The following is a 26,230-nucleotide window of genomic DNA, read 5'->3' as shown; positions in this document are numbered from 1 at the left end:
TCTTGCTGACCCCTGAAAGGACACAGATACCACCTTCTGCTCAAGGATTGACACACACAAACAGAAATTCTTTAAAAACGAAAATAATCATTTATTAAGGGGATTAGGTAGTTACATAAAAACAATAGGAAATTAGTAAAGCAAGAATTACAGTTTAAAAATAAAACAGTGCATCAAATAACTGACACAGACTGTATAATCTGTCACAAGGTAATCATTCACTTAACACTATCAGTCACATTTAACATCTAACACTAACAATAAACATTTACCATTTGACATTTAAACATTCTGTAGGCGCTGGCCAAGTGGCTACCAAATTAGTAGGGAAGATCTCACTCAGACCACTGGCATCCAACTTTATTTACAAGCAAAACCCACATTCCTTAACAATAGATGAAAAATTACACTTCTATTATTCTTCAGTATCTCTTGAATCTTCAAGGTCCTTCAGCTCTGTCTCAGTGCTGTTCCTCTCAGGTGAGACACGATACTAAAGCTTACTCTGGCAGGCAGCTCAGGGAGCGACTAGTCCTCCAGCATCAGTTATAGAGCTGATGCTGGTGGAGGCCGTTGGCTTGGTTGTTACAGCAGCTGTCGCCAGGACAACCTCAGGGTTCTCTTGCTGCTGCTGCGGCTGCTGCTTCCTGAGGCTTCTTGCAGGCAGTGTCTTTCTGGAACCCCAAAACAACCCCCTCCCAAAGCCTCACAAGACTACACCCAAAGCTGACTAGGAACCCTTTTCTTCCAAAGTAGGAGTCTTGCAGTTTCTGTTCTTCTTGAAGGTCTCGAACCACTACAAGTTCAGCCTACTTGCCTGTCACCTTATATACAATTTCAGCCTACCCAGCTTGTCTCTGATTGGTCATCTCTGAGTGATATAAAGTTTTCTCAGCCTCTGATTGGTTGCTCTTTCAATGGGGTGACATTCTCTCAGCCATTCTCTCAGCATAGATGGTGTTCTCTTCTATAGTTCTGGTCAAGGGTGGGGACCCAGGCAGAGACAGATGCATCCTGGAAGTGAATGCCTGGCTGTTAGGTTACTTGGTGGGTTCATACGCATGACTGGAATATTGGTATAGAAAGGTACAGCTTGCTCAGGAAGGACAGGCAGGGAAAAAAGGGAGGAGGTGTTGCCCTATATATTAAAAATGTATACACTTGGACTGAGGTGAGATGGAAATAGGAGACAGACTAGATGAAAGTCTCTGGGTAAGGCTGAAAGGGGTAAAAACCCAGGGTGATATCATGGTAGGGGTCTAATACAGACCACCTGATCAGGAAGAAGAGGTGGATGAGGCTTTTTTAAAACAATTAACACGATCATCCAAATCACAAGACTTGGTGGTGAGGGGGACTTCAACTACTCAGACAGAGCACAGCCAGGCACAGATTATCCAACAAGTTCTTGGGATGTATTGGAGACAATTTTTATTTCAGAAGATGGAGAAAGCTACTAGGGGAAAAGGCTGTTCTAGATTTGATTTTGACAAATAGGGAGGAACTGGTTGAGAATTTGAAAGTGGAAGGCAGCTTGGGTGAAAGTGATCATGAAATGGAAGAGTTAATGATTCTAAGAAATGGTAGGAGGGAGAACAGCAAAATAAAGACAATGGATTTCAAGAACAGAGACTTTAGCAAACACAGGGAATTGGTAGGTAAGATCCCATGGGAAGCAAGTCTGGAGAAAAACAGTTGATGACAGTGGCAGTTTTTCAAAGAGACATTATTAAGGGCATAAGAGCAAACTATCCCACTATGTAGGTAAGATAGGAAGTATGGCAAAAGATCACCCTAGCTTAACCAGGAGATCTTCAATGGTCTAAAAATCAAAAAAGAGTCCTACAAAAAGTAGAAACTAGGTCAAATTACAAAGGATGAGCGCTGGAATAAATTGCTAGGGAGGTTGTGGAGTCTCCATCATTGGAGATATTTAAGAGCAGGTTAGACAAACACTTGTCAGGGATGGTTTAGATAATACTTAGTCCTGCTATGAGTGCAGGGGACTGGACTAGATGGCCTTCCAGTTCTATGATTCCATGATCTTTGGAGTGTTGGGGAGCCGTAGATGTGATTTTTTGACTTCATGACTTGCCAGTCTTCATAGCAGTTCTTCAGTGGGCAACCCATTAATCTGATCCCTAGGCTCATATTGTGACACTTTTTTCCAAAGCCAATTTCTACCTAAATCAAAAGTTTTCTTTTTCTCATGAGCAACAAGCTTTTTACTTTTCTTTTACTCTATTCTTTGTTCTCCTCTGCTTAAGTTATGCTGTCCCATTCTTTTATCTCCTTTTCCCTGTAGGCCATTATTGGATAATGTTACTACAGATACTCTGTGTTTTTCTTTGGGGATGGGAAAGTTTCACTTTGTATTTTATATAACCTTTTTGCCTTTTCAATTTCATGTAATGAGGTAAGTTCAGGGTGGTCAGAGACCATAACCAGTCTCAAAATCTGATTGAGTCCGAGCAACAAGGCTCTTTTGAATTGTATGGCATCATAATGGGGTTAGCCCAGAATGTTTGTTCTGGCCTTTCCCCTGGTTGTTGTCTTTCCTTATGGAACCACACAACTGGGTCTTCATTAGGGAGAAGAATTTCAGTATTTCTTCCTCTATTACATTTCTATCTCTTTGTTCTCTACCCTGGATTTTGCAAGGAAGTTCAGCAAAGTCTTCTGAGCTAATACATTCTTTTATCGAAGCTCAGAAGTTTCTTCCTGTTAACCCATGCATCCCTAATGCTTTGGCTAAGTACCTGACTATGGTATTCTTATTTAGAAAACCCATGGATTTCCGTATGGCCTTAATTTGTTCTGGGGTATAGGATCTTTCCTCTGTTTGCTCTTCTCATCCTCCCTCATTGCCATGTGCAGTAGTTTTAGTAACAATAGTTTGTAACTATTGGGGCCATAGAAGGCGGCTTTTGTAATTCTTTCAGTTCTTTGCTTAGTGGACCATAAGGTCCTGAGGGAAACTCTTCTGAATTGTTGTAAGAGGGAGAATCAAAACCCTCTTCATCTGATTCTGTTTCGTCCCTGATCCACTGGTTACTACCAGACTTTATTGCTGCTTTTACCCCTCTATTCACTCTTAATTCGTCTTTTAATGTTTGTTTTTTACGTGCCTCATGAGTCTCTTCCCCTTTTTCTCCTGCATCTAAGAGAACAGCTCTCACTGTGACCTGCCTATTTGTTGCCTTTTGTTTCCATTCCCTCATTTCTTGAATAATTTTTTCCTGTTCCTTCTTTCCTTTGTTTAATTTGTTTTGGAAACTAATGATCTGGACAGTTTGTGTCAACATAGTTGCTCTTAAGATTTCTTAGACTAATTAATTCTTTATCTTTTGTTTCTTCTCTTTTCCTTGCTGTGACAGTTTGCACCCCTCCATCTGGGGTGCCACCTGATATACTGGAGTCCCACTGAGCCTGCCCGTTCCACCAGCCTGGGCTTCCTCAACCTATCCGTCAGTTCCAGAGCAGCTTTATGCCTGGCCTGTTCTGCCTCCATTTCTTTGTCAGCCTCTAGCTGTCCCAGTTCCATGGCTCTCTGGGGGGCTGCTTTTTTCTTATCAATTTCCATCTGTTTTAATTCCATCTGTCTCTTATGCATCTTTTTGTTTTCTTCTTCTTGCAACCTGTGGAGCTCCAACTTTTTGGTAGCTTCACTTATTGTCTTACTTTTTTTGTCCCTACTTCCCTTGCCCGAAATAAGCAAACAGAAAATAAACCAGTAACCACTTTCTTCTCTAGCCAACACTCTTAAAATTCACTTAAAATCACCACCAGGGTCTCAGAGCATCAAGCTGTGCACATTACCCTGCTTGCTCCGCCACTGTGATGTTGGACCCCCCCCATCCAGGATGCTACTGTTATACTGGGGTCCCATTGAGCCCACCCATTCCATCAGCCTGGGCTTTCTCACTCTCTCCTTGCTGTGCCAGGTCCTCAAGCCTTCTCTAGCACACACACAGGAGTAGTATATGGCTCGATAGCATTCATCACCATGCATTTTTGACAGGTTTCCACGCCCCCTTTGGGACTTATTTTCCGCCCTCCAACCCTGTTTCCGTTGGTGCCGAAGTTTGGCGCCATTGGCCATTTTGAAAAAAAAATGTTCTTGTATTTGAATGGGGGAGTATTGTGTGTGTTTGTGCTTGGATACATTTAGAGAAAAAGGTCGAAAGACTAGAGTGAGAGAGTTTAAGATGATAAAAGAAAGTCTGGGTAAGGTTTAGAGGAAAAAAAGGAAAGAAAGGTTATTTGGGGAGGTAGAGAAAGGAGAGAGGATTGTAAAGAGAGAAAAAAATAAAGCAGTAAGAGAGTCTGTGTTACTGAACACATGCAGAGTGAAACATCCTACCCCAGCGACTGGTGGTAGTGAAATGATAGCTGTTCTGGGTGGTGCTCCTGGGGAGCTAGTCCCTCCTTTCAGTGGATCAGTCTGTAGCTATTTTACAGCTAGGTCACAGAATGCACTTGTTGAACCTATTCTGTAGTCCCAAAATTTTAAACCAGAGCCTTTTAGAAATGGACTAGTGCGGGGCGGGTTATTTGAAAAACTCTAACCAATGAGCATTTGGCCATGTGTATAAAGCCACATATTTTGGGAGCAGGGCTTTAAAACTGGGAGCCTAGACACAAAGACATGTCCATGTACAAGACACCTACAGAAGCCAAGAAGCCGGAATTGCCCCTGGGTGCACCAGTTCGTGTTCAGAAGAGAAGACCCTTTTACGCTTATTTTGCTAATGAGGCGGGACCATTACTGAACCCCGTATTTCATCCTGAAATTGAACCTAAGAAACAGGAAGACTTTATGGAGCCACAACCATTTGTAAAAGAAAAAAAGGATAAAGTGCGAAAAAATTTGTTGTCGGCTTTGGAGGAAGCCGACTCGAAGGCAGAGGTAAGACCTTTTTTATAACAAATTAATGAAAAATTACAAATATTTTATAAATATTGATGGTTAAATATTTTTATTTTTTATAGGTAGGAATGGAAGAAGAACCTGTATACGAGGACATGGCAACTGAGGGACCGTTGGAGGATAGTGATGTCGAAAACCAACCGATAAACCCCAAATCACGGAAAGACGGCGACGTTGTTACTGGCAAAGCAACAGAAGTGCATGATGAGGTAAAAACAGCTTAAATTATTTGAAAGAAAATAAAATATATCTATGTAAGCCACCAGTTAAGCGCCACTATATGGTTGTGCTTAATAATAGATTGCTGAAACGATGACCGACGGAGCCCCCGCCTGTGGTGATTCAGAAACAAACGACACAGCCTGGGGGTGCAGCGAGTGGTTGTCAAATGTAGACCCAAAAGAACATGATGAGGTAAAAGCTACTTAGAGAATCTTGAAAGAAATATAAATATAAGCATATATGTAAGGGGGCATTAAACACAGCTATATGTTTGTGTTTAATAACAGGAAGGTGCCATGGGTCCGACGATGCGTCTGCCGGGGATGATGATTCAGAATCAGACGAGGGTAGATTGAGGTAGCACAATAAACTGTAGGTCTTTTTTTATTTTTAAAAGATTGCAACAAAGAATTTAATACACGTTTTTCTCTGTTTTTGACAGACATCTTCAGAGGATGAAGAGGATAAAGAGAGGTGGCCCTTGAGAAGAATAACCATGATATGCACCTGTTGTTTTTGCATGAAGCAAGATTGTAAAAAAAAGTCTGTAAAAAGTAAGGAGGGTGACCAGCAGAGCTGCGAAGATGATGTTATGGCCGATATTATTAGGGCCGTTGTAGTAAAAACCATTTACCACTGCTTGCAAAAACAACTTCTGGAAAACTGTGCAGCCTGCGTGGTAGGCGAGCCCAACTCATTTAGTCACCCTTGTATCTTTTGGGGTCGCTCAGAAGTATTTCACCAGATTAGACATATTTCTTCCAAACTGAATGTGACCCAGCTTCTAAATGTAATTATAGCTGAAGGCTACGAACTGAAAAAGCTTAACATGACCACTGAAACTGTAACTGAAGTTGTTAAAATGATCAGGGAGGTTGGAGAGACATCTGACCCGGTGGTCTTGCTGGTAGACCTGTCAAACGAGGTGGCAGCCAAAATTGGCCGATCAGTGTGTAGCAGGATTCGTAAAATGGATTGTAAAACTTTTTACATGCCAGCTCCTCACCCTAAAGGTTAAAAAAAAATAGTGATTAAGATGTATTGTAAAATTAAAAAAAAGTTTGTATAACCATTTTCTATATTACTTTCCTTATGCATTAAATAAATGTGTATAGTCGTACCGTATATTACTTTGCTGCTGCATTAAAAGCTTGTCTTTTTTTTTAAAGTAAAATGTGTATAGCCTCTTCTGTATTAAATAAAAACAAAAGCAAAAACTGGATCTTGTGTATACATGTGTTTTAAAGTAAGATGGGTTAGACATGGCGAGGTTGCTAAAGAAAATGTATTACTCTCCCGGAAAAGTTGGAAGTTTGGGGGGTGTAACACCCTTATTTCAGGCCGCTAAAAGACACTGCTAAAAGACAAAGCAGGTTGCCGCGTGGCTTGCGGATAAAGAGGCTTACGCTTTACATAAATTGGCAATGCTTACATTTAAAAGAAAAAACGGTTGTGTCTGATGTGGACGCATAATGGCAGGCGTATTTGGTTGACATGGCCTCCTGTTCTAATCACAACGATGGTCATAAATATATTTTAACAGTGATAGATATTTTGTCTAAATACGCTTGGGCGGTAACCCTAAAGAATAAGACCGGGGAAGAAGTGGCAAAGGCGTTTAAAGCTATTTTTACACATTTTTGCCTCAAAAATTATAAACAGACCGAGGAAAAGAGTTTTTAAACAAAGCTTTAAAAACTTTGTTTAAGCAACATGGGAAACACCGTTTTGTAACCAATAATGAAGTCAAGGCAAGGGTCATGGAAAAGTTTAACAGAACTTTAAAATCAAAGATGTGGAGGTATATTTTATTTTTGCTACATCGATGTGCTGCAGGCCTTCATAGATGGTTACAACAGAAGTTATCACAGAACTATTAGAGGATGCCCGATCGACGTGACACACTCTAACGCACTGAGCGTGTGGAAAACCGGCTACGGGTTTTAAATAAAAGCGCCACATGTGATTTTTAAGAAAGGGGATCACATAAGGGTATCTAAAACGAAGGGTACTTTTGAAAAAGGATATCAGCAAACCTTTACTGATGAAATATGTTTCATGAAATTGTGTCAGGGGTTTTATTACGAGGACAGAGGCTTGTGTACGCATTATAAGATTACGGAGAGGAGGAAGTCGCAGGTTCATTTTACCCCGAAGAATTACAAAAAGTAAACCCTAACCAGGACCGCATTTACAGGGTAGGAAAGTTTTTAGCGAAAAAAGGTTGGGGAAGGAACGAGAATTTTTTTGTGAAACAGAAAGGATGGCCTAAAATATTTAACAGTTGTGTTAAAGCGTCTCAAGTGCAAGACCTCTAATAAAGTAGGGGGGAAATGACTGAACGGAGACTTTACCTTACCTTACCAAGCAACGCCTCTGCGGGGGCTTTTCCTCAAAATACTAGTTCCAATTTTACAATACAACTAGCCAAGCCTTTAAATTTGATAGGTTATTGGGATGTTGCTTTATCGGAAATTCATTATTGTCACTCGTGAAACACACTCTTTTACGACGCACCATTTATATTAGCATTGAAAAAAGAAATTCAGTCCTACAACATAGACGCCAGCTATTATTCAAGCATTCATCATTTAATAGAGAACATTAAGCATATCGACAAAGATACCGAAAAACCGAAGGTCAACTTAATTTACAACTCGGTGACTAGAAGGGTTCGGTTAAAACCAAACGATGAAAATTACTTTTTTTCCACACTGGGAGAATTGGCAGCAATATTGGGAACGATTCTGGATTATCCATGTAGGGTAGCACCATACCCCTTAGACATTATGGGAGGGTTTAACTCTTTATATGTGTACACGGACATAGTGGAACATCAGTTAGTGGGGGACTACTACGTGCCGCTGTTGCGCTGCATTCCCATCCGCGGTAGCGCTGCATTCCCATCCGCGGTAGCAACAACAAATTTATTACCATCACGTATGACAAACTGCATTACGTCCCCGTGAGTAAACAGCATATCGGTACCATTACTATTGAAATAAAGACGGATCAAAATAAACACGTTTCATTTAGTTTTGGGAAGGTGATTGTTTAACTACATTTGTGCCCCAAGAAAATGAAAGAATGGTGACTATGAAAAAATACGGGGATCTCATTTAGTGTAGGAACTACTACAAGGCCCAGGCTGGTTATTCCTTACCGGGATTTCAAGGATTACCCGTCACGTACAGGGCTGGTTTAGGAGGGATATTTTGCAGTCTTTTTAGAAAAGCCATGCTGCTTTTGAGAAGCGGTTTTGAAATTAATAAACCCCACATGAAAACAGCCACAAAAAATATAACCAGAGAAGTAGTGAACCACGTGTCTAGCACCATTATAAACAAAATAGGAGCGCACAAGCCACAGGAAGGTTCTGGTTTAGTCATGATGAGGAGAAAGAGAGCAGCATCGTGCCAGCCGTTTAAAGGGCCTCCTAGGCCCCTTAAAAAAAAAGCTGTCAGAAGACTCCTCAGTCATAAAACTAAAAGGTGCCCTAAGAAGAGGAAATGATGTATCGCCCGTGGTAAAAGGGATATATTTTAAAATGGCTTTTATTCATTGTGGCTCTGACGAATGCACCAATTCGGAACTGGATTTATTTCAAATAGCCCCCATACAAACCAGTATTGAGAATAGCTTTTATGTAGAGGTGCCGCCTTTGGCTGCTTTAACGGTGAATGCCCCTCTAGAATTTTTTATTTCGGGACACGGGGATCATTACTTAGATCTTAACAACACATTGCTGTATGTGTGCTGTAAGGTGGTAAAAGAAGATGGGTCAGACATTGATGACGACGCCAGGGTTGCCCTAACAAACTGTCCCATAGCCACCCTTTTTAACCAGCTGGATGTCACTCTAGGCGACCGGCTTATCAGCCAGAGCAACAATTGTTACCCTTACGGAGCCTTGATAGAGCTGATTCTGAACTACAGCCATGACACCCTTGCAACGCAGTTTTCGACAGGAGGTTTTCATAAAGACATGGCGGGGACCCATGAAAGCACCCTTTTGGTCGGTGCGACTAATGAGGGGTTTATACATAGGGCCAGACTAACGGCTGGCAGCAGGAAGCTGAATTTGTTGGGGCCTCTACACAGCGATTTGTTTTTTCAAGAAAAACTATTGCTGAACGGTGTGGACTTGAAAATTAAACTGACGCGCAGCAAAGATGGTTTTTGCCTCATGAGCGGGAATGCCAACCAGAATTATAAAATTCACATTATTACACATACTGAATAATTATTACACATTATTATTATTATATTGAATAATCATTACACATATTGAATCTGTTTGCGCATGTTAAGTATCCTCACACCTTCTTGTCAACTGTCTAAATGGGCCATCTTGATTATCACTACAAAAGTTTTTTTTCTCCTGCTGATAATAGCTCATCTTAATTAATTAGCCTCTTACAGTTTGTATGGCAAATTTCACCTTCTCTGTATGTATATATATATATCTTCTTACTATATGTTCCATTCAATGCATCCGATATAGTGGGCTGTAGCCCACAAAAGCTTATGCTCTAATAAATTTGTTAGTCTCTAAGGTGCCACAAGTACTCTTGTTTTTTTTGCGGATACAGACTAACTCGGCTGCTACTCTGAAACCTCACATTATTTCAGTGTCCCTGTTTGTAAAAAGGGTGAAAGTGACCCTGGGGGTCCATTTGGAGCACGCTGAAGCTCTAATGACCACCAGTGCTAAGTACCCGGTAGACAGGGTGGGCATAAAGGCGTTTAGTATTCTGGCCGGCAGTCTTGTCAGTAACCAGGAAAACCTCTTTTTAGGACAGTTACCCAACAGCTCATAATCGGTTTTATAGATAACGAAGCCTTCAGCAGCAGCTACATTAAAAACCCTTTTAACTTTAAACATTATAACATTAATTTTGTGGCCTCGTATGTGGATGGCGAACAGGTGCCGGCAAAACCCCTACAACCCGATTTTGAGAATGAAACCGTGTGAGGGAGTACATGCAGCTTGTGAAGATGACTGGGAAATATGCAAAAGACTGATCGCTCTTGATTGACAGTGGTGAATTTCCCGAGGGCTATACGCTGTACGCCTTCGATCTGACCCCGGACCAGGAGTGCACTGATCATTATTCTTTGATTAAAACTGGAAACCTGAGAGTGGAGATTTGGTTTGCAACGGTGCTGCCCTTTATGGTTAATATGATAGTGTATGGGGTTTTTGATAATGTGCTCAAAGTGAATCATACGAGAAACGTCCCGTTTGACTATATGTGATTATGAACACCGTGCAGCTAAGGCGTATTTTATCAAAGGATGCTTCTTTTTTTAGATGTTTTTCCTAGCGACTTGCTCCCGAAGGGTTTTGTGTCTGGAAGACCTTCGAGGCTTATTGTTATCATGCACCCCCACGACTTACCAGGGGAACACTGGTTGGCCCTCTATTTACCAAAACAGGGCCCTGGTGAGTTTTTTTACTCCTACGGATTTTCCCCAGACAGTGACTTTTTTTCTAAATCTATTATTACTTTTTTAAACTGTAACTCTAATAACGTTGTGTTTCATCAGAGACAACTACAGGACCCTCTAGCTGTAACCTGCAGTTATCATTCTATTTTTTTTTTAAAGCAGCATAGTAGGGGTTTATCTTTTGATCTTTTAAAATTGTACACTGATGATTTACCAGAAAATGACCACCTGGTGGTACGTTTTGTAAAAGGAAAAAGGCCAAGCATGCCCAGACTTGTTCCAAACATGTTTCAATATGTCCAGACGTGTTTGTCTTGTCGTGAGTTTAAAGAGGTGCATCAATAAAGCACACGTTGAATTTTGTTTACGTCTTTTATTTACACCATTAACCATTCAATTTTTTGTTTTTTAAGAGGGACATTTTTAAAAGGGGTGCTGCTACTTATGGCTCTAGCCCTGTTTTAAGACTTTCTAAAAACTGTTTATTGGTAACATGGCTTACAACGGATGTAGGCACGTTCAGCTCCGCCAAGGCTTTCATAAAAACATTCCGCCCCTTAGGAAACCTCTTGTTAGTGAAAGAATACGAGCCGGTTACCCCCCTGACTTAATCGAGCATGTGAGACCCCTCAGTTGCTTCTCCCCAGTACACAAAACTGCCATTATTGGCCCAAGAAGAAACATCTTTATGCTGTCTGAGTTTATTTAACAATATTTCAGCTTTTTTTTTTATAGCGAGGATTTACCCCCTCCAATACCTCCTGAATGACAAAGTCCGATGAACCCCACTGGACTTCAGGAGGTTGAATTTCCTTTTGCTCTTGCTCAGGAAGAAAGAGGTTTATTTTAGTCTTTTCCATTTCACCATGCTTGGCCAATACCAGATATCTTTGCAGGACCCCCTTGTAAAGTTTAGCCTTCTTGTAGTCAGATAAACTGGATCTTTGAAGAATGTCTTTCATTTCTGAATCCAACTGGCGAGTGGTTGTGGTTCTGATATTTTATTCACTGCTGGAAGCACGCTTTATTTCTTCTAACTGATGGCTGTGAACGAGGTACAATTTTTCAACATGTTCCATTATCTGTTAATTAAAAGGCTTGACAGTAGAGGGAGTGCCAAGCTCAACAAAGGTCCGATAAAGCTCCCGGCCTGTTTCACAATTAGCTTTTTTCTTTTGAGGGATAGTTTTTTATTGCTCAGCTTTTAAATAATTCCCTGTTTTCTACTAGGTCATCAGAAGCTGAGCAAAGAATAGCCTTTCTTTGCTGCTGTTTGGCTTTGATGAGAAATCTTAAAAGAGCCAGTTTCTCTGCATGTGGCTAGAAATGTTTGTCAGGGGGATGCTCTTTTTTAAAATGGAAGTTTGATAAAAATAACTATTTTTCATGGAATTTTTTTAAGGCATATACACAGGGCCAGTCTGTGGGGAAAAGGCCTGTTCTTAACCTGAAGGCTTCAGGCGTTGAAGTGTTTAAATCCACCAGCAGATACCTGTAGGGTTTTTTGGTAGCATCCTCAAAAACCTCCAAAAAGAATTGTGTTTTACCAGGGTACATTTGCCGGGCCAGAGTGGTGATTTGCAGTTTATTGTGTGGGTTTTTAAAAAGAACCGTATACTTAGTATTTAAATTAATCGTTCAGCTTTTTTTCCCCTAACAAAACATGTTTTGCAAAATATACACAATACTTAGGTTTTTGTGGTATTCGTATTTCGTAAAAGCTTTTTCGATTTTGCCGCTTTCAGAAGCGGACTCCATTAGATCATCTATAATAACCATATTCATTTTATTACTAGGAAATAAATGTTCACCATTAAAAGTATTAGGTAAACCTTCCAAAAATGTAATACATGGAAATTTTTGCAGCAACTCTTTATACAATGGTTGCCAACAGCTATAACACCACACAATATTTTCAGGCACACACGATAACAATTTATTGCCATTTTCTAACAATTGCTTTATAAAAAATGATTTTCCAGAATTCGAGGGGCCACAAAGCAAACAGGAAAAGGATTGAACAATCTGAACGTGGCTTTTCATAATAATCAGTACCTGTACGGCAAGGTTTTAAAATCCGCCTCGAGGGCTCTTTTGTTGTAAATGACTTTCTGGTTTTTTCCCCAGAGTTCTTGTTTCTATCAACCAGTGCTTTTTTACCCTCATGATTCCTGGCTGCTGTACCACAATTTCTTTTGGGCCCTCTCCCATGCGGTAATCCCAGACGAGTTCTTTTAAGCTTTCAAAATTAATTTTTTCGCTATTCCCTGAGTTGAGCGTGATCCCTTTTAATTTCATACAGGTCTTACCGCTGGACAGTTTGTACCCTATGTTTTAGGCCCAGCAGACACAAACTCCACGATGTGGTCATCTGGTGGTATTTCGCTGGTCAGATCCCTTAAATAATCCCCTAGGGGCGGATTCCACTCCCCTTGTTTACTCCCAAAAATCACAGAATCCGTATCGTGATAAAGACACCGTGCCTGTAAGCGGTCTAACAGGCGGTAGAGCTCTAGCCTGGCATAAGCGGTGGTAAAGGACTCTATAAACATGTTAGTGTTGCTGGAATGGGTGTAGCATCCTTTTGCGTACTTCCAAGACACCACGGCCGTGTCATCATCAATAAACTCGCACGCTGACACGTCGTAAAGAGGTACAAAGATATACTTGAAGAGCTTGTCGGGGTCCGTCACTATACTGGTGTTAGTCAAATTTGTTTGCTGACCAAATTTTCCCCACAAGGAATTTAAAAACAGCTTTGAAATTTGCCTTTTTGTGGGGTTTACCTTAATCTTGTTTAGATGCAGACACATGCCTTCTCATTCACGGTACTTTTTAACGTACTGTTTTTTTTTCAACTCGTCCGTACACCAGTGAGGGAACCCCGAGGCCTCTTGTTTCTATCTCAGGTGTGTTTTAGTGTAGTCTGAAAACAGGGTATCTGAAGAGCTGTTAAAATGCCAGACTTCATAAATCTCAGTGATTCTGTACCCTTTGTCTAAAGCCTCCACCAACTCTATTGTGCACCAAGTCCCTGTTAAAGCCCTCTTCTCCTGACTGTGTGTGCAGGGGTCCTTTTGTCTTCTTTCTGCACAAAGGGCGCATGGGGGAATATTAGTTTACTACCGACCCTGTATGGCAATACGGGGAACTACAGACCTCTTGGAGGGTACACTTTAACCTTGGTGATGCCAAAGTACCCTCTGATATCCCCAAACCCCTCATACACGATAACGGGGTGTCCCACAGGGTATTGTTTAGTCTTCTTAACAAAAGGGTAGAGGCTGGTAAAATCGTAGTAATGAATCTGCACCCCGGGCTGTGGTTTGTAATAAAGGCAGATGGCATTCATTCTACCACCATAAAGGGCATATCTAGGAACCAAAGGTGGTGGCAGTTTTTTTTCTCAGAAAATATCCCCCACCCGCTTATCGTTAGCTAGCATAGCCTGCCATTAGTGTTCCCACACAGTCCTTACCTCAAACCCCTGTCTTTTTAGAAATTCAGCCTTAATCATGGTTCGGTTGTACAGTTGTCCATAGGTAACATTAAGCAACGGATTGTAATCATTTTCACAATAGCAGACAGGACAGCCATGAAAAAACGTTAAATTCAAAGTCTGTGGATTTACCTGCTATGACAGCATAACTGTCCAAAAAATAGGACCCCACTTTAAACTCCCCACCCTGAAAAGCATGTTGGATGTAAATGTTCTCAGTGTGGGCTACGTACAGCAACCGTTGAATGGCCTGGGTGGAATATCTCTTCTGCTGTTTGTGGTAATTGTCTAATGGCAGAAGGGCTATGGTTCGTGGTTTTAAAAAATTAAACCGGTACATGGCCATACAAATCAAGGCTAATGTAAGGTACTGAAAGGGGTCTATACACTTAGTGACCACCTCCTCATCATCCTGTCCTGGGTTTTTAACAATCTGCTTCTCTGACATTTTTATGACTTCATTTCTGAACCAATCGCAAGCCTCTTGCAAAATTTCAACATCTTTTTGACAATAATAGGGCAGTTCTTTCTGGAGATCGAATTTGTTTTGGCGATTGTGTTGGTACCAGTTCAGAAATTCCTTTTTTTCTTCAGGCAGCATGTATTCTACTCCAAAGTACTCTATCCTGGGCATAGGCCCCACACAGTTCTGATTTTCAACGGTGTTCAGCGGAAAGTACCCCTTGACTTCCTCAAACCCCATAGCTTTGGGTAACTTGCTGAGTGTCATGGGAAGAAAATGTAAAAAACCTATAAATCTGATGTCTAAGTCCACCACTGTTACACACATTAGTTTTCACCTTGCATTACCGGGCTGACAGCCATTTTTTCTTTAATCAGCTGTCTAAGAAAAAAAACAACAATTCTAACATTTAGCGTTATGAGCGATAAAAGTGTATCCCTTAAAGCGCTTGTCTACAAAGGTTTGAACAAATTTACTAATACATTCTTTCCCCTTAAATTCCCAGCTGGTTTCCTTTATCTAAATACAAGGCATAAACATAATTTGGCACATGTACCCCTGTTTCTTGCATGCACTCAAAAATCATAAAACACATAATCCTTCCCCTCTTCTGGAGACCAGATATTACGCATATAACACTCGTGACCATCTGTGTTGTTGGTCTTCTGATAACACTGGGGACAATTTTTGCTTCAATGATTTTTAACTTCATAGAAGCTGCACTTATCGCAAAAACTTCTGTTTTTACAATCAACTTTACCGTCCTTTGCCAGAGCATTGTGCCTTTCTAAACAGGCCTTGGACCTGCAAAATAGCTTACAGCTGGGGCATCTCTGTTTTTCACTGGCCACTTCAAGGCACTCAGCACTATTACACAAACAGCAGTAGTTTTTACAGGCATGCTGGTGTTTGTGGCTGTACGTGGCGTAACAGTAGTTGCACAAATATGGTGTGCCTGTGAAGGCTTTAATATTTAAGATGCCGTAATAATGTTTGTCATGTAACCGAACAAAACAGTTTTGGGGTAATGTACACCAAGCATTGTAAAAAAGCACAAGTTCCCATTTTCATGATACATGACGGTAATAGCCACGCCTAAGTGCTCTTCAAAAGAGCTCATGTCTGTAAAGCTAATCAGGTTTTGGTCCGAAAGCCCCAACTCCTGATGGAGATGTCTGGCCCCCTCTAATAGTTGGGCATCTGTAACTTTTTCATCTGATAAAAGACCCAGGGCGCTACAGGCAAAACACAGGTTGTTACCCTGGTTATTTAAATCAATTAATTGTTTTATTTTTTTCCCCGATGATTTTACTGTATGTGATAGTCTTTGAGGGTCTTACAGACCCACCTCCACCAGCCCTGTTTCTAATAATCGTAACAACCAGTTTTAGAGTTCCAGACCCCACAATCTCTGCGTTACTTTGCAACACCGTAATGATGTTATTTAAAAAAATCTATGGTGTTTAAATCTTCCCAAGGCCTCCGTAGAGAAAAAAGCGGTTGATTTAGTCCTGGGGCATCTAAGTGTAGCTGTACAAAATCTTCAGGGCCCACCTGATTATTAATATCACCTAGAAAATTTTGAATAGCGGTGTCAATGGCTGCCGTGGCCTCTGTGAACCCCATTACTCTGTCCAAATTAGTGAAACGAAATTCTTAAAAATATTCGTAAGTGTTAAACTCTCTTCGGGGTCTTATCCAGTGTCTCACACATTCCAAATACACCTAAGGAGGTGTATTAGGAGCAGGAGAATCTGGACCTTCAGAAGAGGGGGTCGGGGGGGAGTCTATGTCTATTTCCCTTTCTTGGTTGGGGGGGTTATTTTCTGTAAAAAGCTCTGGCTTTTTAAAGTTTTTGGCCAAAAGCCTCCTCAATTTTTTAGATTTCTTCCATTTTTCCCCCTAACCCCTCTTTATGTTTTTAGGTTTCATGTTTAGTCACACCCTCCCTTCCACCTTCAATGCGCTTTCCACCTTTTCAATCAGTGCCTGGGTTTCTGTTATCTTTTGGTCTAAAACCACCCTTTCTTCTGGAGCATTTTGCTTTTGAAAAACCTCAAGAATTAGCTTCGAAAACTTTTTATCTATTAAACGCTCAAGAGATGTATAAACACTAAACATCTCATTACAAACAACAACTGATGCAGCAAGACCTACGGGGAGGTTGTTATTTGTAGCAGAGGTTCTGCGTTGCCCAGAAGCAGGGGGGCTGGCCCCTAGTCCCTGCTCAAACCCATCTCAGACATGGTTGCTGCTACAGGGTTGTTTGCTTTTACCCTTTTTAAAGCTGATTCCTTCTGGGCTGTGAAGGCATAGGGTTGTTGAGAACTAAGGGCTTTGACCCCTTTGGATTGCTTACCAATGTCCCTGGAAGCTGCAGAGGTAGATTTCTTGGCTCTGGAGGTGCAGGGCGGTTCAAAATTGGGGGGTCTGATCCCCTATTTCCCACCTCTGGAAACTGTTGCTGTTTCAGAAGTAGATTTCTTGGCCCTTTTTAAGGATGGCTGGCTCTGTGTAATGAAGGATTTGGATGTGCAGGGCTGTTCAAAATCAGGGGGGCTAATACCCTTGCTTCCACTGCAGCTGCCTCAGAGGGAAATTTTTTGCCCCTCTTTAAAGGCAGTTGGCTCTGTGTAATGAGGGATTTGGATGTGCAGGGCTGTTCAAAATCGGACTGCCTAATACCCTTGCTTCAAACCCTGGAAACTGTTGCTGATTCAGAGGGAAATTTCTTGGCCCCCTTCAACGTTTCTTCTTGAGGGATAACGCTTGATAAGTCTGCCAATACACATAGACAAAATGTTTTTAGCACATAAGCCTGTATGTTCTTTTTACTAACAGCAACACAACATATGTGAAATTTATATATATATATATATATATATATATATATATATATAGGGGATAACCTGCCCCTCAATGCTGAAACATTTTTTTTAGTAAGGGGGGCTAAAAACTATGTTCAAATACAATGTACAAAAATAAAGCGCTATTCCCGCTTACGCCATATGGGGGCAGTACAGCTTCCAAATTCTCAACAACGTCCAGCGAAACTTTTTTATAGTAAAACCTTTGGGGGCAAAGGCAGCTTTTTTTTTTTTTTTTTTTTTACTAACAACAACAAACATAGTCCCCAATACACCTGTTAACGCACCCCCCCTAGAAACATGAAAACTATTTCCAATAACCGTTATTTCAAACACCTATTTAAAAACAAATCATACTGTCTTCTGTAATCTCATGAAAACCTATTGGTTGGTTTTGACTTCCATCTTGTTCTAAATTAAAAAAAAAAAACTCCATAAAACCATTTCTTTTAAAAATAAACCATAAATGTGTAGCATATTAATCAGCTTACCAAAATTTAAAACTTCTAGTGAAGAATCTGGTATGTCAAGAAAAAAGGCCTTGTCCTATTTAAAATATATATATCTTGACTGTTAACTAAGCACAACACAGGTATAAAACCATGGTGGCAAACACACAGACACACACCATAGTAATTTTTCTTACCATGGCGTTGCTCCCCGTGGCGGCAGAAGTCTTGTATCAGCAGTATTTCTTTAACAGCGTTGTCCAGTTTTCTGTCCCTATTTATAGGTTTAAACCTGTTGGAAAAAAGGTCTTGGGACCTCTAAAAAATAATATTTAAAAAGGCATTTCTTCGAAAAACCAAGGTGTGTAAAGGACATTTTTTCTAGGAAAAAAGGTGGGTAGGTGTGTTGGGGGGGGGGGCATGTGGCTATATACTTTAGCTTCTTTAAACTTTAATAATTAAAAAGTTCTTATTTTCTATAGTAAATGTGTTTAAACAGTTAATAAAAAGACACTGTAAATGGTAATATACCCATTAACATCTCTGTAACCAGAAGTCTTTAAAAGCTGCAACCTGTATTCTTTAATTCATTTTGTGGCCCTGGCTTTTTAAAACAAGCTTGCTCATTTTAAAATAATCCCTGTTAAACTTATTACTAAAAACCCTTATTTTACATTTTGTTAAAAAGGTTGCTGTGTTTTACTGTGGGTTTTAATTTTTTTTTTAATATGATGGTCTAACCTTTTTTTTAAAAAGTCACAGTTGGTATGGGTTGTAACTGAACCCTGGCTTTTAAAGCTTTCTGCACAATTTACAGGCCATGAGGGTTGTTTTTAGTTATCTTTTTATTATTTTACATTGTTAATAAGTTGAAAAGAGGGGTTTTTTAGGCAACACGTTAAAAAACACATTTTAAAATTGTTTATATTATGTGTTGGTCAGCTTTTGTTACAGGGTGGAAAAAAACAAAGAAGGTCCTGGTTGTTTAGATAAGAGCAGAGCAGAGGCCCTTTTTCTCGAAAAAAAAATGCGGGAGGGCCTCTGGCTACATACTTTAGCTTTTTTAAACTTTCATTGTAAAAAGTTTTTATTTTATATATTAAAAAGCACAAGTTCCCATTTTCATGATACATGACGCTAATAGCCACGCCTAAGCGCTCTTCAAAAGAGCTCACGTCTGTAAAGCTAATCATTTTTTGGTCCGAAAGCCCCAACTCCTGATGGAGATGTCTGGCCCGCTCTACTAGTTGGGCATCTGGAAGTTTACAGTTAAAGTTACCATTCTTTCTAATACAAGTCTTTGGTATCATTTTGTTTTAAAAGCAGGCTTAGGGCTTTGTTATGTTCTGGCCTTCTTATCTCCGATCAAGAGGCTGTTTTTGCTAACAAATGGCTTTGCTGCTGTTTCAAATTGTGCTTACTAAAAAATAACCCACGTTAGTCTAAAACCTAGGGGACAACTAAACAGGTTTTCAGTGTTTTTAACCCTGGGTTGTTTCTGCAGACTCACATTTTATTGAAACACCTATGCCAAGGGGGTTAAATAAAGGAATGTGTCTTCAGCTGGCCTTGTTTTTGAAAGTGGTCGTCTTCTTTTCTAATCCACTACCTTCAAAAGGCTGTTTCAAGTTGTTCTTACTAAAAACCTTGGGGAAAAGCTTTTAAAAACTTTTTGTTAGTCAGGGTTTAGGCTATGGGTGCTTCAGCATGCTCTTTTTTACTGAAACACCCCTATAAATAAAGGAATGTGTCTTCAGATATGTTTGTCTTTTCAAGTCATTATAAAGCAGAGCTTTATTTGTATACAAAGCTTAATGTAACTTTTACTGGTGTTTGTTAAAAAGTTTGGGAAAGAAGCAGACTGCTTCTCTCTGATCCACTGACTCACAGAGGCTGTTTTTGCTAACAGGGGCTTTGCTGCAGCTTCACATTCTTCTTACTAAAAATAATCCATGTTAGTCTAAAACCTAGGGGACAACTTTTACAAATTGTTTGTTACGAAAAGCTTATGGTTTTAACTTTTATGAAAGCCCCTATGTAAAAGGACTATATTGTGGGAAAAAATGCTGGGGGTCTGTTTTTTTAGATAAGAATAAGGCAGTTAAAAGGGAAGGGGGAGAGAGGAGGGGAGCGGGGAGAGAAGGGAGTTGGCTATTGTTTAAAATCTTGGAACTATAGGATTGGTTCTGGAAAATTAATTCCATTACGCTTCTGTAGAACAACCTCTGATTGGGCTGATCCAAAGGCAGTGATAACAAGGCGGAGAGGGTCTGAACCAGGGAAGTTGCCTCATTCTACAGAAAAACTTGAAAGGTAAGAATTCTCTCTCTCTCTCTCTCTCTGATTCAATCATGTGCTGTCTATCTTTGCCCTTTGCAAAGGGGCTTTCTTTTCCCTTTTCTTGCCCTGTTCTTTTTTCTTAACTTACCCTTGTATTTAAATGCTTTTGTATTCACTTTACCATGTGCTTACTAAACAGGCTCTGCCTTAGTAAATTCCCTTTTTAAACCTAGTTTTTATTATTATTTAACTTTTTTCTTAACCGACCCTGCTAGTTAATAACCTTTTACATTTATTTCAAATTTTTCTATTCTTTAATAACATGCCAAACTAGACCTTTAAAATAATCTCTCCTTACTTAAACTCACCAAAAATCTCTTTTCTTTAATAACTTACCTCTCTTCTTTAAAACTAACCCTTTAAAAACAAAAATCTCCTTTTTTCTTCAAGTTCTCTTTCTATTCTTGAATAAAATGCCAAACTAGACCTTTACAATCCTCTCTCCTTTCTCTACCTCCCCAAATAACCTTTCTTTCCTTTAAACCTTACCCAGACTTTCTTTTTTCCTCTTTAAACTCTCTCACTCTAGTCTTTCAACCTTTTTTTCTAAATGTATCCAAGCACAAACATACACAACACTCCCCCTATTTAAACATAAGATTTTTTTTTCAAAATGGCCGATGGCGCCAAACTTCCGCGCCAATGGAAACAGGGTTGGAGGGTGGGACATAAGCCCCAAAGGGGGCATGGAAAACTGTCAAAACATGCATGGCGATGAATGCTATCGAGCCATATACTACTCACAGGTAAGGCTACATCCAGCTACAGACACAGACTGAAATCAGCTCTGTGTGGGAGGATTCAGCTCGGGGATTTACCCAGCACTCTTGAGAACACCTCCTTTGCTGTGTAAACCCAAAATAATATTGTCTTGCACTGTATAGAGAGATCTGTACAGCACAAGCTTATAAAATTCGCCTCCTCCCTAAATGTGGAGGGCGATATGCAGCGCTTTTTACTGCTTCCCTTCCCCCCCAATATGAATTATACAAACTGGTTTATAGAAAACAAAGACAAGTTTATTAACTACTAAAGACTGATTTTAAGTGATTAGAAGGGATAGCAAACAGATTGAAGCAGATTCCTGAGCAAATAAAACACACAACCTCGGCTTAATATATTAAAGAAATTGGCTACAAATAGTAATTTCTCACCCTAAATGTTGTTTTTATGCAGGTTGCAGAGTCTCTTGAAGGTAAACTGCACTGCTTGCAGCTTAAATCTCCAGGTATACCCTTCACAGGCTAACCTTTCTCCCCAGATCAGTCTTAGGTGTTCCCAGCAGTCATCCTGGGTGGGGATTCAGTGAAGAACTGGCAACCTGGATTAACTCACTCTCCAGCCTTAAATAAAATTTATATATGACCGGGATCTTGTTTCCCAATCTGATCCCCTTTAATGGAAAAACAGTGAAAGCCCAAGATTGGGTCTAGTACCCGGTGATATAATCACCTGACTCTGTAGTGTCAAAGCAGGAAACCAGGAAGCTTCTCAGGAAGGTGGGAGGTTAGTATCTTCAAAGTCTTATTGTTCTTCCTAATGGCCCGTTCAGGCTGATTGCATCTGGGAAATGCCCACGAGACAGTAGACAAACACTTTTGCAATTGATACAGAGCTTATATCCCTACCTTCAGATTCCACAATGATACATACATTCAAATAGGACAGTCATAGTCAGTAAATCATAACCTTTCCAGTGATATCTCACAAGACCCATCTTGCACCAAATACAACTTAGTTATGCCATATTCATATCATAAGCATATTTCTATGAAGAATATGGGCATGGTGTGACACTTGCTTCTTATATTTCTTCCATAAGGTTATCTACATCTAAATCTAAAATATTTGTTACTATTCATAAACCTTGTAAAGCTGCTTGTCTCTTTTCCTTTTTGCTGGGTTTTCCTGAGAGAATCCCTTTCTTCTTGGCTGAAGCCATTGCTTACACAGTTGGTAAGCACCAGGCCCAATGCATGCTTCTAATTTCCAAGTGCCGCACCCCATCTTTTTAACAAAGTCTTATAATTCTATCTCCCAACAGCATTTCTAAGTGATATCACGACTTCGTATCCCTTTCATTGTTGTATTATATTTTATTTCAACCACTTAGCCCAGCAGAAATTTAGGCTGTGATCCTCAATTTCCACCCTTCAAACTGTGCTATTATCCTCAGAATAATACTTCTCTTCAGAGGCTCCTATACTTTAATAATTCTCAGGAAAAAAAGTCTGCCTCCCAGGGCTTCTCTACCCTCAGTACCCGATTCCAGAATCTGCCTTCTTGGGTCTTCTTACCCTTGGTGGCTGATTCTGTTTCCTGTGGGCCTTCTTGTCTTGAGCACATAGCATCAGTTTTTTAAAGCAATTAAAAAAAATACTTCCTGCTGTCAATTGTCCTCCTATCTATTAGGGGTTACTATACCTTCCTTGAGGCTTCAAATAACACTGTGGGCCCACCTAGGGACGTAAGATATGTTACCCCCCAAATCAGAATCGAGCCAGCCCTACAATGGCCTGCCTTTACCCGTAACTTAATTCGCAATTTGTCTGTTTTTGGTAGGTGAAAAGGGGTGGCCCACCCTAGGGGAACTGTCAGAGTTTTACCAGCGGGTTTCCCTTCAGCCTGTGGAGAACTCCCCAGAACAGACTAATTCTGTTAACCCCTGGAGGGCATGGTTACAGACTTCCACTCAAAGGATTGACACTCAGGCAGTAATTCTTCAAAAACAAAAATAACCTTTATTTAACACAACCCTAACACAATAAATCTAAAAATGTATATTTAGAGAAACAATACATTAGTTCTTACAGTTTATGTCTTATAAACTGTATTAGCACAGATGCATATTAAGGTATAATCAGGGCTGGATTAAGACCTTTAGAGGCCCTAAGCACTGAAAAGATTACGGTGCCCCCTCATATGTAATTCAAAATAAAAACAATACTATACCGTAAAATAAAATTTTATTTTTCGAAATGACATAAAACTTACATGTATGCTGAAATTAAAATAGCTTCTTTCTAGCTTTTCTGATTGCAAAATTCTGGATAAGTTCATCAAAGCTGATTCAACGAAGCATGTCCATTTCCATACACAATAGGGAAAGTGAATCAAGTCTGTCCTGACACACTGTTGTTCTCTGAGGGTTTTTTATTCTTTTCAGCTGAGAAAAAGAGGATTCTGTGGAGCAATTAGTTATCATCAGTGTTAGAAAAAATATGTAGTGCGATCTCTACATTTGGAAATACACATTGTATTCTGTCTTTCAATATTGTGTCATGAAGATCAATGTGACTGAATTTCATTTTTCCTGTTTCATTAAACTTTGCGTGCATATAACAGTGGAACTGCCATACTTCTCCACAGAGACTTATGCTCAAGTCAACAGGGTATGAGTCAACTGACTTTTGGGAACCTTGTGAATATTGTTTGTCAGATAAGTCCATATCATTTAGAAAAGAAAATCTACTTGATACTTCTTTGTACACTTCACCTCTCCTCTTCATATGAGCTTCAAGTGTATCAATTATAGCGTTGTAAATAGATATGCGAAATTTATCTCTAGGATTCAATGCTGTTTCTGTTGCACTGCTATCATTTGCTTGTTTTTTCCTGATTTGCTTGCAGGACTGGGCTTCTTTGTAGTTAGTATCAGGCAAGATATCTTTTGATATGTCTTCAAATCTTTCGAAATCATTCCTCAAAGTGTGTAAGTGGTCTGCTAATGATTGGCAGAAGTCTGCACATGTTTTCAAATCCAATTATTTTTCTTGGAGAGCTTGACTTGAGTGGTAAAAGTGTCGTAAAATTTCATTCCACATGGTCAACATGAATACAAACTCTAGTTCTTGCATCTTGTTTGCAATGTTTTCTGCCTCTCGTATAGTTTCTCCCTTTTGTGATTGGTCTTCAGCTATACTTTCTAATGCATCCACAATCTTTGAATAGGATTCCAGAATTGCACTTGTTGCCACTGCATGTGCCTCCCAGTGAGTATTAGAAAGAGATTTCAACACACAATCATTGCCCAAATATGTTTTAAGAACTGTCTATCGGTGTGTTGAGGCAGAGAAAAATGTATAAAGTAACTGGACTGTTGAGAAAAAACTTACTGCCACCGGACAACAATCAACAGCACTGCGGCCAACAAGATTGAGAGAGTGTGCAGCACATGGTATGAATATGGCATATTTGTTCTGTTCTAAAAGCTTCTTCTGCATTCCTTGGTAATGCCCTGACATGTTGGCAGCGTTGTCATAAGATTGACCTCTGCACTTTGAGAAATCTACTTTGAAAACTTCACACAGATAATGCAGTACTTGATTTGCCATTTCTTCACCAGTGTGGCTTTTCAGATTGAGGAATGTTATAAATGACAGGATCTGATTTCCTCACATTATTTTGATCTATGTTAGTAGGACACCCCCTAGTTTAGGTGGGGATAAGTAACAAAAAGAGAACAGAAAAATGGGGGAAAGAGTGTGTAGTGGAATGTAAGGAAGTCTAACAAAGTTCTGATTTTTCCCATGATGACTACTTCAATGCTTTTTTTGAAATATCAAATTCCCCCCCCCCCCCAAATATCATTTTTTGGGGTTTCCCCCTGCTTTGCTGGTGCCCTAAGCACGTGCTTAGTCTCCCTATTGAGTAATCCAGCCCTGGGTATAATACAGTTAGAAAGGGCTTTTCAGTGGTTACATTCTATATGCAATGGCAGATCACATACAGGATGCTGGCAACAAACTACTTATTTAAACATTAAAACTACATAATAATAACAACATAATAAATATACATACACAGACATCCAGCTTTATTATTTCAGACACACCCACTGGCACAGTTTATTTCTTATTGAAATCACCAAACTTACTTTTCCTGTAGTCTTCCTTCCTCTGAGTGGTCCTTCTGCGCTCTCTCTATATTTTGCTGCTTTGCTGCTCAATGTTCTGCTTTCCTTTTTCCTGTGATGTCACTCTTTTAGATGTGTTCTTCTTTCCTGCTTCTGCTTCCTTTCCCTCAGGCTTTCCACACATGCACTCACTGACCCAGACCTGTCAGCTCTCTGTCTTATATACAGATGTTTGCTTATTCTGACTGATTATTTTTACAATCCTAAGCATTCCCACCAGTCAGGTTTAAGCCTTCAGTCAATCAAAGCTGGACCTGATTGAGACCTGTGTTATGCTTAATTGACCCCTCCCTTTGTTTCACCTGAGCCTGCTTGCTTGATATTGGCTGATTCTCTCCCAGACCTCCATTTTGGATTTCTCTGACTGTGTTTCTTGCAACTGCCATCTTGTTATTTCAAGCTGTAACCACCTAAAACTATCTTTATTAATTATTAAACCTCTATATTTATAAACAACTATCCATATGTAAGTATACTGTAACACTGATTCACTGTCACCACTCCATTTCTGTTATTTTAAAGAAGTTTAATTTTGATTTCTCCCTGCTTCAGCTAGTGGTGGCAGCACAGTGCTCTTAGTGCTGTATTCTTTCCACAGAACAGAGCAGCTGGAAAATCTCTTGTATTAGTTTCCAGTTCTTCCATCTACTTCTGCTCGAATCTCTCTCTCTCCCTCTGACTCAGACTCTGATTCCAAAACTGTCTGCTGACAGCTGGCCTTTTATGCTGCATTGTGGCTCTCTTCTAATATACCTTTGTATTCTTAGAAATTATTACCTCACTCGCATGTGCCCAGGATCAACCATTATTTCAGAGTTCTGATTGACAGCTCTGACCTTTAGAAGAAGTTTTGACTAGTATGAGTGGGCTCTGATCAGCTAGCTCTTCAGCTAACTGACCTCTCTGTCAGCCCTTACTGTGCTTGCTCAGTAGCCACCAATCTTGCCTGTGCTCACTGTTATTTACCTGAGAGCTGTGATTCTGCTGATCAATACACACACATACCTGCCTCTTTGGCAGGGCACCATTTTAGAAATTCTGGGCTTTCAACTCAGCATACTCTGGGTCTGTAGTATTCATCTCAGTGTGGAGAG

General features: G+C 40.0%; 1 protein-coding gene and 1 long non-coding RNA gene across 3 annotated transcripts; one reads left to right on the top strand and one right to left on the bottom strand.

Annotated features, from left to right (window-relative positions):
• The first annotated feature begins 4,455 nt into the window (after nucleotides 1-4,455).
• LOC119565688 lies at nucleotides 4,456-6,366 on the top strand. Of its 2 annotated transcripts, XM_043542322.1 has the most exons (5): nucleotides 4,456-4,909; nucleotides 4,993-5,139; nucleotides 5,231-5,344; nucleotides 5,440-5,509; nucleotides 5,595-6,366. In XM_043542322.1, exons 1-4 carry the CDS (start codon nucleotides 4,649-4,651, stop codon nucleotides 5,506-5,508), a joined length of 591 nt encoding a protein of 196 aa, XP_043398257.1. In that variant the 5' UTR covers nucleotides 4,456-4,648; the 3' UTR covers nucleotide 5,509; nucleotides 5,595-6,366. The 2 variants fall into 2 exon arrangements, with proteins under 2 accessions (XP_043398257.1, XP_043398256.1); XM_043542321.1 differs by lacking the exons at nucleotides 4,456-4,909; nucleotides 4,993-5,139 and having other exon boundaries at nucleotides 5,146-5,344; nucleotides 5,440-5,499.
• Nucleotides 6,367-17,479: 11,113 nt separating this feature from the next.
• On the bottom strand, nucleotides 17,480-25,182 carry LOC122465328. Its single transcript, XR_006290076.1, has 3 exons — nucleotides 25,098-25,182; nucleotides 18,079-18,173; nucleotides 17,480-17,843 (listed from the first exon to the last, which is right to left on the bottom strand). It is a non-coding gene; the product is annotated as an uncharacterized LOC122465328 (long non-coding RNA).
• Between the last annotated feature and the right edge of the window lie 1,048 nt (nucleotides 25,183-26,230).

This window comes from Chelonia mydas, chromosome 3, assembly GCF_015237465.2.
Source record: "Chelonia mydas isolate rCheMyd1 chromosome 3, rCheMyd1.pri.v2, whole genome shotgun sequence".
Taxonomy (NCBI): domain Eukaryota; kingdom Metazoa; phylum Chordata; order Testudines; family Cheloniidae; genus Chelonia; species Chelonia mydas.
The sequence above is the reverse complement of the archived record's forward strand: the minus strand, read 5'-3'. Positions and strand labels throughout refer to the sequence as shown.